This window comes from Natator depressus, chromosome 4 (assembly GCF_965152275.1).
Source record: "Natator depressus isolate rNatDep1 chromosome 4, rNatDep2.hap1, whole genome shotgun sequence".
In the NCBI taxonomy this organism is placed as follows: Eukaryota; Metazoa; Chordata; order Testudines; family Cheloniidae; genus Natator; species Natator depressus.
The window spans coordinates 62,675,867-62,689,271 of record NC_134237.1 but is presented as its reverse complement, the minus strand read 5'-3'; the positions used below and the strand labels follow the sequence as shown (position 1 = coordinate 62,689,271).

At 39.8% G+C, this 13,405-nt stretch overlaps 1 protein-coding gene across 1 annotated transcript in view; it reads right to left on the bottom strand.

The window, feature by feature from the left end:
- TMEM144 (transmembrane protein 144) overlaps positions 1-12,931 on the bottom strand; it is a 28,285-nt gene extending 15,354 nt beyond the window's left edge. The window contains 9 exon segments of the mRNA XM_074950052.1: positions 900-1,018; positions 2,379-2,455; positions 3,611-3,692; positions 5,415-5,495; positions 6,014-6,113; positions 7,244-7,366; positions 8,972-9,148; positions 9,151-9,172; positions 12,614-12,931. Of these exon segments, the coding sequence (XP_074806153.1) occupies positions 900-1,018; positions 2,379-2,455; positions 3,611-3,692; positions 5,415-5,495; positions 6,014-6,113; positions 7,244-7,366; positions 8,972-9,148; positions 9,151-9,172; positions 12,614-12,742 (910 nt within the window). The 5' untranslated portion in view covers positions 12,743-12,931.
- Positions 12,932-13,405: the final 474 nt, after the last annotated feature.

Sequence of the window (13,405 nt, the reverse complement as noted above, 5' to 3'; positions counted from 1 at the left end):
GATAGGGCTGCAAAGTAGGGGGTGGTCAACCCTGGGGAAGGATGGCTTGAAATGCTCCTTCCAGCTCCGTTAGTAGGCACTAAATCAGTTTCTCTGCCCTGCTTGGGCTGGGCTCATGCCCTCAACCTACTCACTTCTGGCGCTATGCTGGCCAGGCTGGAGGAACATAGAATAGTAAGCCCTTGTGTTCTGTCACATCCACCCCAGGTGGAATTAATGCCACTGGAAGCCTGCATCTGAGAGAGAAAATTGAGCTTGTCTTGTTTGGCTGCAGCTGAATGCATTTCCACTTTTAAAGCAGGTGGTGTCTATATTTTCCCATAATTGATAATTATCCCCATACTTAATGGGGGTAATTCATATAATCATCATATAAATATATTTTCTGCACAGTAAAAGCAGAGCATGAGCTGAAAAATGGATGAAGAAACCAAACATTTATATTAATTAGGCTCCTTACATATTTGGAATATTGCCTACCAATGCAGCAGTGAAAATCTGTATGGCCTCTCACAAGAAAAATAAGTAGAAAATGTGACTACATTTCAAAATGCTTCAAAGAAAAAACATTTTGTTGTGAAATGAAATTGTGTCTAAACATCAGTGAAGTTTGGCATTCACTGGGCCTGACTGGCCATTGCCTCACATCTTGTGTAGGGATTTACACCTGCGCAAAGTGGGTGTAAAACACTACCAGATCAGAATGGGAGTGATTGCACCCAGTTTGCCCAGCTGTAAGTGACTACAAACAGGGCAAGGTAGTGGAGAATCATGTGCACCGACTCCTTTGTCACCACATAACACCAGGAGGCATGGGAAAAATCACCAAATCAATTTACAAAATCAATAGGACATACAGTAGTTATAAGATGAAATAAAAATGGCTCATTGGCCTTTACCAAATTGACTTGCTCCTCTGTATAGCGTTTCATTTCTTCTACCATGGTCCTTGATGTAGAGCACGGGCACAAAGCTGGAACCATAGAATATTCCAGCTACTACTGCTAGGGTACAGCCTCTTAAAAAAACAAAAGAGAGAGAGAGAAAGAAAGGAATCCATTATTAACCAGTAGATTAGATAATATACTTAAGACATAACAGGTTGAGAATGATACTATGTAAAACACGCTGCACATGCAAATTGCTAGTAACGATATAGAAATTACAGTGGTGCCTAGAGCCCTATCCAGGGCCCCACAGAGCTAGGTGCTGTACAAGCATGTAACAAAGAGCTAATGAGTGTACAATCAAGGTTAATGACAAGACACAACAATGAACTTTACTAAGATGTGCTGGTAGCTGTGAATATTTAGATCCACTATACAGGGTGACCACTAACAGGCATAAAGCAAGCAGGTAAAAGTCTCATAGACTTTAAGGTCAGACGGGACCATCGTCATCATCTAATCTGACCTCCTGCACATTGCAGGCCACAGAACCTCACCTACCCACTCCTGAAATAGACCCCCTACCTTCTGGCTGAGTTACTGAAGTCCTCAAATCATGGTTTAAAGACTTCAAGCTACAGAGAATTCACCATTTACACTAATTCAAACCTGTGAGTGATCCTTGCCCCATGCTGCAGAGGAAGGTGAAAAACCCCCAGGGTCCCTGCCAATCTGACCGAGGGGAAAAATGCCTTCCCAACCCCGAATGTAGCCATCCGTTAGGCCCTGAGCATGTGGGCAAGACCTACCAGAAAGATACCTGGAAAAGAATTCTCTATGGTAACTCAGAATGCTCCCCATATAGTGTCTTGTCTCCAGCCGTTGGGGATATTTGCTTTTGCCAGTTGCCAATGGGCCACATGCCATCCCTTCCATAAACTTATCAAACTGAGTCTCGAAGCCAGTTAGGTTTTTTGCCTCCACTGCTTCCCATGGAAGGCTGTTCCAGAATTTCACTCCTCTGATGGTTAGAAACCTTTGCCTAATTTCAAGCTTAAACTAAGTCTGTGTCAAGAGAAAATAAACACAGTCTTGCATAAAACTGACCACAGCATCCTGTGTTTCTGTAATCTCTGCATATGATGGCATAAACACATATTGGGACAATTGAAAAGTCACTGAAAATCTATTTTAAGTAATCTCCACAAGACAGTATAGATCATTTGTAATTGTAATTAATATTGTGGCCAGTAAGAGACAGCACATTGAAGAATTAGAAGGACAAACACTTTTATCCAGTTAAAATGTATCTAAGTAGTTTTGCAGTTATACCTCTTCATTATAGTACTAACATTTATAAAAATTATCAATCATTTGTTACAGTGTGCTTCATACAGTACAGGACACAGAAGTTCCTTTACTATTTTGTAGCAACTTCAAGAAACCCAGGTCAACTAGCAAGAACGAAGAAAAGAAATGGTAACTACTTACATTACTCTTTTTCGTAGTGGAGAAAGACTGTCTACCCATGAAGCATCAGAACAGGTATTTTCAGAATTGTTGACTGACTGTTGACAACAGTTACAATTTTAGTGTCAAATGTTTTGGAAAACATCCAAAAAAAAAGTGCATGTTTTAAAACAGACCAGTCACACATCAGGGGAAAAAATCTTCCCAACGAAAGTCAGGAGACATGGGTTTACAGATAGGCCCAAACCAAAAAGATTGGCTCAGGATTTCAAAGGCTTCAGGGTGTCTGACTCTGGGGCTTAACTCAACACACTGTAGAGAGAGAGAATCCAAATACAAATTTGGATTTCAAAACATGTTTTCCCTTAAATTTGGTGGGTGCTACAATCCAGAGGTTTTGTTTGTTCTCTGTTTCCAGTGTTGCTGTTGACTGTGTGGGTCCTTTGCCATCACTAGTATCGTTTCAGATCCATAACCATTTCTGCTTATTTTCGCCTTCCCATGCACACACTGAATCCTTCTCTATAATACAAGCAGATTCTATGCCACTCTCTGCTTTCTTTGCTCCACCCACAAATCCCCTGCTGAGGATTCCCTTGATATGGAGGAATCCAGTGGGCATAGTTGGCTTCTATGCCTCCCTTCCTGTGGTCCCCAGTTCAGGCAGCATAGTGAAGTGGGGACAGAGATTGACTGAAGCGTGCTGCTGTGCTCCAGTTATCCTTCCCTGGTTCATGCTCTCTAAGGGACAACAGCCATCTGGCACCAGCCTCAGGTCTCTAACCTGTGCCAAGGCCAGGGTCAAGAAACAGGGAGTCATAATTACCTGCCTGCTAGCTTCCCCACTCTGCTGTGCAGCAGGGAATCTGGCTGCCAAGACACATTGTTTGCTTCCTTTTATCTAATATTCTACTTTTACAGTTCAGTTTTAGCTCCAAAAGCTGTAATTAAAATTATTTCCCCTTTCTGACATGGGGGGATATTCTCAATCATTTATAAAACCTGTGTCATAATAGAAAAGGACTTGTGAACTTATAAAACACGCCAAGCCAGTAACAACCAGACTGTTGCGAAAAGCTGTTTCTGTTGCTATATGCTATCGATCTTACAAGACCCATAAATTGAAGTTCATATAAATGGGCATCTCCATTTGACCATGAATGTTGGCAAATCCGGGTAACATCAAGTAATTGCTTTTCTTTTTATGCTGATGCATATTTTCAGTGAAGTAAAACAACAGTCAGTGTACTTACACTCTCTCTCAGTAATGGGGTGGCTTCTAACGAAGTTGAAGAACTTTGAACTTCACTTTTTACAAAAAGAAATATGATAGTGCTGTGAAGAGAAAAGTACATTAACATGTACCAAACATCATTTCATAAAATTTAATACCCCAGGGCAAAAACAAAGTAGTTGAAGGCATAATCCACATTTTCATTTTGTTCCTTATTTTTCATCCTTGGTTTGACAATGTCACACTTCGGTATATCTTGAAATGAACTCTTAACTAGCTTGATTAATCTTATTAATTAATTTAAACACAAGTAAATAATCTGATCAAATCCACTTTTAAAAACGTAGTACAGTCCTTATTGTTATCTCTTGTCATATTAATAGGATGTAAATGTCACTGTTCTAATATATCACTACATTATTTTTCTAAAGACAGTTGTCATAGCCCAGTACCACATTTTCAAACTATAGCAGATGTACACTGGGATATCCTAAGGGAAATTCTATATACACCCTCCATGGGGTGGGGGTGGAGGGTAAGGAGAGGAGAAAATGAATGAGACCTTCTTTTCAAAAAGCAAAAGCATACTACATGTACCAGAATTAGTGTTTCTAGATGGTAACTAAACTGTTTATAATTAGGATGTTTTTAACGCACCTTTACATTTACAGCTTCTGTGCAGCAGACTCAACAGCTTACTGCACTTAGTTTGGCCTGGCACATAAACTGAGAATAGAAATTCTAGGTCCATTTCCTCAGGCAGTACTCGGATTTGTTTTTTTTGTTTTGTTTTTTATAGTCTTACATGTTTTTCAGTTCAATTCAACTGAAAATGTTAAGCCCCTCCTCAGAAGCCTAGTTCTGTGATTGGTAGGAGTGTGGGATATTGAGGTTTAAATAGGAGTAATTACCAACATATTTAACTTTCAAATTTGATCAGGTGAATCTGTAAATCAGGATTGGCAGGGTTTGGTTTTTAATGCCAAAGAATGGTGCGGGTCCCCATCACGCATGGTTCTTTCCCCTCCTGAGGGGATAGGAAGGAACATTGGGAAGGGGGGATTTCAGCCTCCTCCATGAAGACCAGGCAAACACACATTGTTCCCTCTCCAGGCCTATGAAGCTTAGATGAAATGCTTAAACTGTGAGTTCCATCCTCCCAAAGTGTCTTGCATAGAATAGCTGCTCCCATATATAAATAAAGAATTGGAGGCACTGTAGGGGGTCCTGGAGGATGCCATGGTTGGGGAATTCTGGCAGTATGACTTCAGAGCTTCACTGCTGGGGATTGCAGAGCCTCTGGGGGCAAGAGGTGGTGTGGATGGTCCTGGATTCAGCTGAATCTATGGAGTCTGCCAGGTTTGAGGAAGGGTCTTGTGGCCTAGTCTATGGAAAGAGGCAAAGAAGCAGCAAACTCCACCTCTCTGAAGGACTGATGAGAGACAAATTCCACCAGGAGATCATAGCCTTTTCTAGGGAAGGCTTTGCCCAACAATTTGCAAAGTGAAACATTTGAGGAATTTAACTATGACAATCAATCAGTCTACATCTGGGATGGTATTTAACATGTCCATTGGCATAAAAATGCGCTTCTCCATTTATGAAGACCTATTTTGCCACTGAATTGGAATTAACATTTGTCTAATTCTGAAAAATATTTCTCTGTCTCACTGGATAGGACAACTTATTAAGTTTTAAATGAACTGCATTTGCAAAATGTATTCAACTAACACACATCCTCTCCTATTAAATCAACACCTCAGTCGTTAAATCTATGATCTTTTAAATCAAAGAAGTTGTTTATTATTAGGAAGAGTATTTACCTTAACACTGAAAGTCCAGCTCCAATATAATTTAAGATGGGTTTTGATACCTCTTCTGGGTCAATTCCAAACCAGCCGAACCTGGAATATTTAACCACAGCTTTATTTGATTCCATTTACATGTATTAAATTTAAAATTAGATTCCAGTCTTGGAAATCCTTACTAATGCAAGTAGTCCCACTGAAGTCCAGATTATCAGGACTGGGCTCATGCTTAGTGAAGTTTTGCCAAAAGGCATGTAAATGTAAATGTCCAGGCTAAAAGAAATTAATTTAACCATGCACAATTATGATGATAAAGAAAACAAGAAAATAAACAGCATTTTACTTGCACATGAAAACTATGATTTTAATTAATCAGATGAGTGAGCATCTAGGCTCTTTTGCAAAGAAGATCCAGTAAACATTTTCCTCTTATTGAGAATCTCACAAATAAGGGAGCAAAATGGATTACAATTAACCTGTATATTTCATTGGGAGAAAAAAAATCTTTTCTATTTGATACATCTTTTGCATTCATGTTGAATATTTTCATTAGAGTTGTTAGTGAGGAAATGACAGCATTCATGTTGTGCAGTTTAAAGTTCAAATGTAGTTACCTTGAGCTTGCCCAGCCAGTTAGCAAATTAAAAGAAGCCCAGATTAAGAGTCCAAGACCTAAACCAATGGTTTTAACAATGGGGACAACTGTAATGTTACCTGCAATATGGAAAAACACAAAGCAAAATTATTCTATTGCCAAAATATTTTGGTTTTAAAATTGAGTGCTCATATTTGTACTTTGAATTTCAATATGGTTTGTAAATTCAGATCTTTTGAACAACATCAGTCAATATGCAGTACATGATGTTGTTGTTAAATATTTAACAAATGCACGCACACACAAACACAATTTCTTCAATTCTTCATCATCCACAATTTTGAAAGCTATTCTTGGGGTGAATTTGGTGCTTACAAAAGGAAGGTGCTGAAGGCATTGTATGTAAGGTCTTTAATGCACCTCAACCCTACAAGAATGCCTGGTATCTGGTCCTAAATTTCTCTCAAGAAGAGAATGCCATTTATGTCTAACTGTGCAATAATCATGTTTTAGGAATAGGAAGAGACCAGTATTCTTGAGTTTTTATATTTTCCCATATACTTACTAAACTGAAAATTTCTGTATTCTGCAAAGAGGTTTTAGAGATATTTCTGTCCCTAAGGAGAAGAATCTGTCTTATTCAGTGATGCTTCCTATTAAAGAGCCCTGCACTGGACTACACCTTAGAGGGTCTAGTCATTTCATGCTTTTTTTTTTTTTTTTTTTGTGGATGTTTCTTTAAGGTTTAATTTATATCAATCCAATTTGAGGACAAAATTAGGAAATACACAGTGCTTATCACCCACCAGCTCCCACTGGCTTCAGTGGGAGCTGCTGGATGCTCAGCACTCTTGAAAATCAGGTCACTTATTTAGAAGCTTAACTTTGGACTTTCAAAAAACTTGGACCAATAGGTTTCTTATAGCCATTTAAAGTGTAAGCATTCAGCCTCTGTTGCTATATGGTTAAGGTAACTTTAGCATCTTGTTTCTTCAGCCCTTCTAAAACATGGATATTATTTGGTACCTGTATTACTTTAGGTTTTTAAATAAGGCTGCTGAAGACCACTGTCAATGATAAAACTGTAAAATATCATGTTCACAGTAATACATATAATAATGGCAGAGATCCACAGTGTAGAAATAACAAAGATCCATTTAGTATATCAAATATTTCAATGTTATCTCTGCCTCCTCTGAGGAATTAGCTTTACTGTGTCTCTGAAGAAGTAGGATCTCTTCCTCATTACCTGTAGCCCATACACTTCCCCCAACCATAGCAAGAGGCCAAAACGTAGGGCTATGCTGAATAAGGTTCACCACCAATGATACTATCCATATTGCAGCACAGAGAATCCACTGGAAGAACATTCCTGGGGAGAAAACAGACAAACTAATGAATATGTTACCATCAATGGTTTTTAAAAAAAGATTTCTTTCAAGTATTGTACGTGTGAACCTGTTGTTTCTTGTTCATATAATATGTCTCAGATGAATTATACAGATACAATTGAAATCTGGTCACATATTTTAGAGAACTATGCCTTATGATGTTTATGTAGCCATGTCACAATATTTTTTAAAGGTTATATTTTGAGGCAAGATGTTAGCAGTCAACCAGTCATCTTTTTCTGGGTTCTCGCATTCTCCGTATGCTTGGTAACTAGACTTGCTTGGACAGAGTTAACAGTGCCCAGATCCTCAGGTGCACATGAGCTCTGCTTGGCTCTTGAAGAGGATGGACTTAAGTTACTTTCCCTCCCAACCATGAACATGTTAGAACAGCCTAGAAATTACTCTAACTCAGTGGCTCTCAAACTTTTTTTACTGGTGACCCCTTTCACATAGCAAGCCTTTGAGTGCGATCCCCCTTATAAATTAAAAACACTTTTTAATATATTTAACATCATTACAAATGCTGGAGGCAAAGCGGGGTTTGAGGTGGAGGCTGACAGCTCGTGACCCCCTGAGGGGTCCCGACCCCCAGTTTGAGAACCCCTGCTCTAACTTGCACTGTGTGGGACAGTCCTGGAGCTGTACCAGTAACACAGGATAGCCAGATTGTTGTACACTCTGGCCAAACTTCCTCTCACTCCCAGCAGATCCTGTACTCGGAGGGGCCAGGAGTGGGTGAAGTATTTTCTGGCTTTATGCCCCTCCTTCCCCAGGACTTCCCTTACACAAGGGGAATCCTTTGCTGAATATTTAAGCCCATTTTTTTGTCCCCTTTGCAGTGCTGGATTGGCACAAATAGGGGAGAAAACAGAGGCTAGGATCCACCCTGTAATGCAGACATGGTTACAGAAAAGTAATTTGGGATAAGCCTTTTTTGATCGTGGTACTCTGATAACCAACAAATAATAATATGTCTTCACATATACCTAGATATAGCATGACCCCGGTATAAAGCAAGTGAAGTGCTGTGGCAAAAGCATAAACCATAAGTAAGAAACTAAAGGGGTTGTTTCGTGTTATCAGATTCCCAAGACAGAAGTACTCAAGTTTCTACTTTTGATTGCTTTTAATGTTATCTACAATAACGTGACTCAAGGGATGGAGATATTTAATAGATCACCAGCTACAAAGGGTAAATACTACACACTGAAGTGTGTATTTGAGAACGTGCAAACTGTGGGGGACTGAAAGGCCCTTCACTTTTTGCTTTTCCATCTTGCAGCATCCTGCAGTATACTCCATCTCTTGTAAGTGGATGGCAAGATATAAGAAGGGCCTCTCAAAGTTTTTCCACTTCCTGGCGTTTTTATTATTGCGTTTACAAAACAAATTATTGTGAATTAAAAATGCTGTGATTCTTCCACCTCTCTCTGTAGCTTAAGGCTGTGCTGGGGTGAATGTGGACATAGCCGGGAAGTTTCAGTAACCAGCAGATTCCATATTCTCACTGAAAGTGTGTAAAACTTAAAACACTGTTCTTACAAGTGGTAAAACTATTTAAAAAACAAAAACAGATTGTTTACCATCACCAGTATCAAATTTCTTAACAGGTACAAAATTTGTCCCAAATAAAAAGACAGCTATCGCAGAAGACGTAAAGCCAATAGTGAGATCTGTTCCATTGCTATTGACGGAGCTGTTATTTGCTCTCCAGTTGTTCATTTCTGTTCTGAAAATGCTTCTTGTTGTGATGCTGTTTAAATGAAGATCCTTTCAGGCAGCTTCTGAAAACAGAGAAGAGAATTAAATAAATATATGTCATTGGATCATAGCAGTCCTAATGGGGTTTGATTTTTAGTAATGTGGGGGTTTAAAACGTCCTGCTTTCTACTTCCCAAAAGCTGAAAAAATTTGTAAGGAATAATGTAGCCTAATGAGCTACCGCCATCAAATTTTGATTAGGGAGAAAAACATGAGTAGTTAGAGAACAGACACAGCCATAATACAGAATTATGATTACTCAAATGTATCTGGCTTAAGGGAAGGCCCGTGGTTCTTTATGGACAGGTGCTAATATTGGAATGTTGGAATGATCCTAGCTCCAGAATGTTGCTGTGGGAGATTGCCTGGAACCAAGCAGGCTGATGTCTTTTGGGGTTGCATGACAGCAAGTATTAGGCAATTCAGTGCAATCTTTTCCTCTGGTGGAAGAAGTCTTGGCAGTGAGACTCTAGTCACACCACATTGCCTAGAAACCAGAATGGAGGGGAAGGTGGGCAGGGCAGTGGTTCCACAGAGCCAGTATGGAACCCCAGGATTGCTGCAGCTCTTACAATCCATGGAGTTTAAGGGGCCCTAGGTTTTTTTCTACGGAATGTGTTGGGGGGGAAGCCATAAAGTTTCTTCCTTAAACCTCCATAGAAACTTTTGGGAAGAAGGCAGTGAGGGAAAGCTTGCAGAGAGTGTTTGCTGTCACAGACACTACTGAAATGCTGCTTCATGCAGGTAGAAGCGTGTAACAAATATTAAATACATTAGAAACACCACATTTAGAGGACTATGGGTAAAAGCTAATGCTGGGAATTTATCAGGAAATAGCCCCAGGTGGCAATGAAATGTAAAACATTTCATTCACACGAAATCACTGAACTTTGTCCATGACAGCAGAAGTTTAATGTGTAAAGATTCCAAAAACTAAATATAAAGGAGAGTATTTGGTGTGATAGTTATGCGGTACCATTGTATTTGTACCACTCTTTATACTAGACTAAAATAACATCCCAGTGCAGTCTGGCATCTCCACACGCAGATGCACTAAATACTGCTATTGGAAAAGTAGCACATATTTATAAATAACAGTGGCCATAATTTTCCAAACCTGGGTTCCAATATTAGTCATCAAAATAAGTGACCTGAATTTCAGAGGTGCTCAGGCCTGTGAAAATCAGGGCATTTTTATTGAGGGGCTTCATTTTGTGGATGAGATTTTGGCCAATCTTCCAAGTAGTAGCTCCTGGTGCTAGGATCCTGGTAATACTGCAAATGCCCCTTAGTTGGCCTCAGTGGTTAAAGCAGGTTGAAACCAGATGGGGAACTCTTACATGATCAGCCAAAGAAGAGAGGGAGCTCTCCCTCTGCTTTCAGCAAAGGAGGAAGAGCTGTGTTCCCCCACATCCATTCCTGCTGGACTGGCCCTATTATCCACTGCGGCAGCAGAGTGACAGGTTTTGCTTGAAACTAGGATCAGCAGGTGAAAAGTTTACTCTCCACATGGAGCGAAATGAATGTAATTATTTAAATGTTTCCCCCTGGAGGGTGTTGGGGTGTTTTCTCTTTGAACACCCAAGAAAAAACCAGGAGATTCCTTAGGGTTGGACTAGAAGGTACCCCACCATGAGAAGAGCATGGGGCAACTTACTCCACCTGTCTAGGCCTCTGTTTTCCCTCACATCCTTTGTCTGTCTGGTCTATTTAGAACGCAAGCTGTTTCAGAGAGTTTTTACAGTATTTTGCTATATGTTTGTAAAAAAACAAAACAAAAAAAACCCCCAAACAAACAATATAACGGAGTGGCAATTTTGCAACAGAAAAGCTTCAAAAACAGACTCCAAGGAGAAACTGCTGAGCTCTAATTAACATGCAAACTAGATACCATTAACTTGGGTTTGAAGAGAGACTGGGAATGGCTGGGTCATTACGCAGATTGAATCTGTTTCCTCATGTTAAGTATCCTCCCACCTTCTTGTCAACTATCTGAATGGGCCATCTTGATTATCACTACAAAAGTTTTTTTCTCCTGCTGATAGCTCATCTTAATTAATTAGCTTCTTACAGTTGGTATGGCTACTTCCACCTTTTCATGTTCTCTGTATGTGTGTGTGTGTATATATATATATCTTCCTACTATATGTTCCATTCTATGCATCCGATGAAGTGGGCAGTAGCCCACAAAAGCTTATGCTCTAATAAATTTGTTAGTCTCTAAGGTGTCACAAGTCCTCCTATTCTTTTTGTGGATACAGACTAACACGGCTGCTACTCTGAACCTGTCATAGAAAAAATAGTTGTTTGCAGTGTTGTTGTAGCTGCCTTGGTCCTAAGATATTTGAGAGACAAGGTAGACAAAAGACAATGCCTCACTTACCTTTTTTCTCTCATAGAAAAAATATGCAGTTCAATTCACCAAGGGCCAGATTTTAACTCCCTTACTCATGCTGAGTAGTACCTTATTCCATGATGTCAAGGGAACTAACTCAGAGTAAAGGACTTCCCAGCAAGAATACCGATGGTGGAATCTGGCCAGAAATAAGTAATCACAAATACAGTCACAAATGAAATAACGGCACATGTAATTTATTTTTTCACATACGAATCTGCAAATATTGTGCGACTCTTCAAAAATGTAACTCAAGTGGTAACTGAGAACTCAAACTCTCTGTTATCCTTTTCCCTTTTCAAACAAAAGCAGCATGGATGATAATCCATTTAATAATTACGATTGTAATGGATTTGTTTCCACAGTCAGCGTTCTTGTGTAGAGGGCCTAGGCTGAAATTGTGTCTTGTTGGAAGTGGGCTCAGCTCTAGAGACTTCCGTGTAGCATTGCTCACTTACATCAGCAGATATTTCACCCCTTTCATCTCACTCACTCCAGAAGCATTAATTAGGCAAATTACCACACTGAGAGAAGCATTAACATACCCACAGAAGCATTATAGGCACAGGTTTCAGAGTAGCAGCCGTGTTAGTCTGTATTCGCAAAAAGAAAAGGAGTACTTGTGGCACCTTAGAGACTAACCAATTTATTTGAGCATAAGCTTTCGTGAGCTACAGCTCACTTCCTCTCCTTTGGCACAGTACATCCTCTCCTTTGGGCTTTCATTCACTTCATTCATTGCCTTTACATTATCATATCATTAAAAAGTATTGAAATTATTTAAAATTGTTTAATTTAAATGGCAGTATCTTATTTGATTTTAATGAAGTGATAATATGGGCGTACCTATTTACTCTGTCAATCCAACGGCTGGATATAGTTTCATTTCTCTCTGCCCATTTGATTTTTGAAATTCACATCTCCTTTACTTCTGCGCTTTATAAATGTGTCTCCCCTTAATATTCCACTTTTACTAGTGTATCTATGTGACTCTCCTTGCAATCACTTTGCTCACATTACAAAATCCTAGGCACACAAATGTGTTTTCTTTTACAGTGACTTTACTTACAATTGTTTCTTTGAAGTTCCGACTTCCTGCACGGACTTGCTCTGCAGAAACTGCCGGTGCCCAGCTCCAGTTCCTGCTTCTCCTCATGTGATCAAGGCTCCCGCCCACCCGTCCTTCTCTTTCATTCATTTATTATCTTTTGGGCACATTTAATACTGAAGGGAACTTGTCATACTACATGTGTGTTGAGAGTGGAGGGGAAGGGATAACTCCCAAACTGCCAATGAAGCAGAACAGCCTTCTGATTCTGACCTCGGCTCCCGTCTCCTTCCCTCTTGTGGCTCCGCTGTATCAGCAGCTGCTTCATGTCATGTGCTTGGGTCTGATCACGAGTCCAGGGCGCTGCCAGAAGCAGAAGCAGGAGGAGGAGTAAGGGCTGCAGGCAGTTTCGGTGCAGCGTTTCGGAAGTGCAGGCTTAATTTAACTCTATGTTTTGGGGATTTCTAATGCTTAAAGCCTTCTTTAAAAAAAAAAAACACACCCCAAAACCGTCAAATGCTTTGAAAAGAAATAGGCACTCACAACACTGATATGTGCCTGCAGCTTTAACTAGATCTTAATTAAGTTTTTTTTTTTGTGGAGATACATATGCACACAAAAATTGTTAAAAGAACATTATTGAGGTGGCAGTCAAGTGCTCAAAATTTTAGAAATGCCAGACTGAAGGTTGCCTGTGCAACCTTTATTCACCCCGCTTGTGCCTGTGCATTACAATACAGCCGTTAATTACATGGTTACATGCTATTTTTTCATGCATCATTCTGTGCACAAGAATGGTGCTCAGTTAATGAG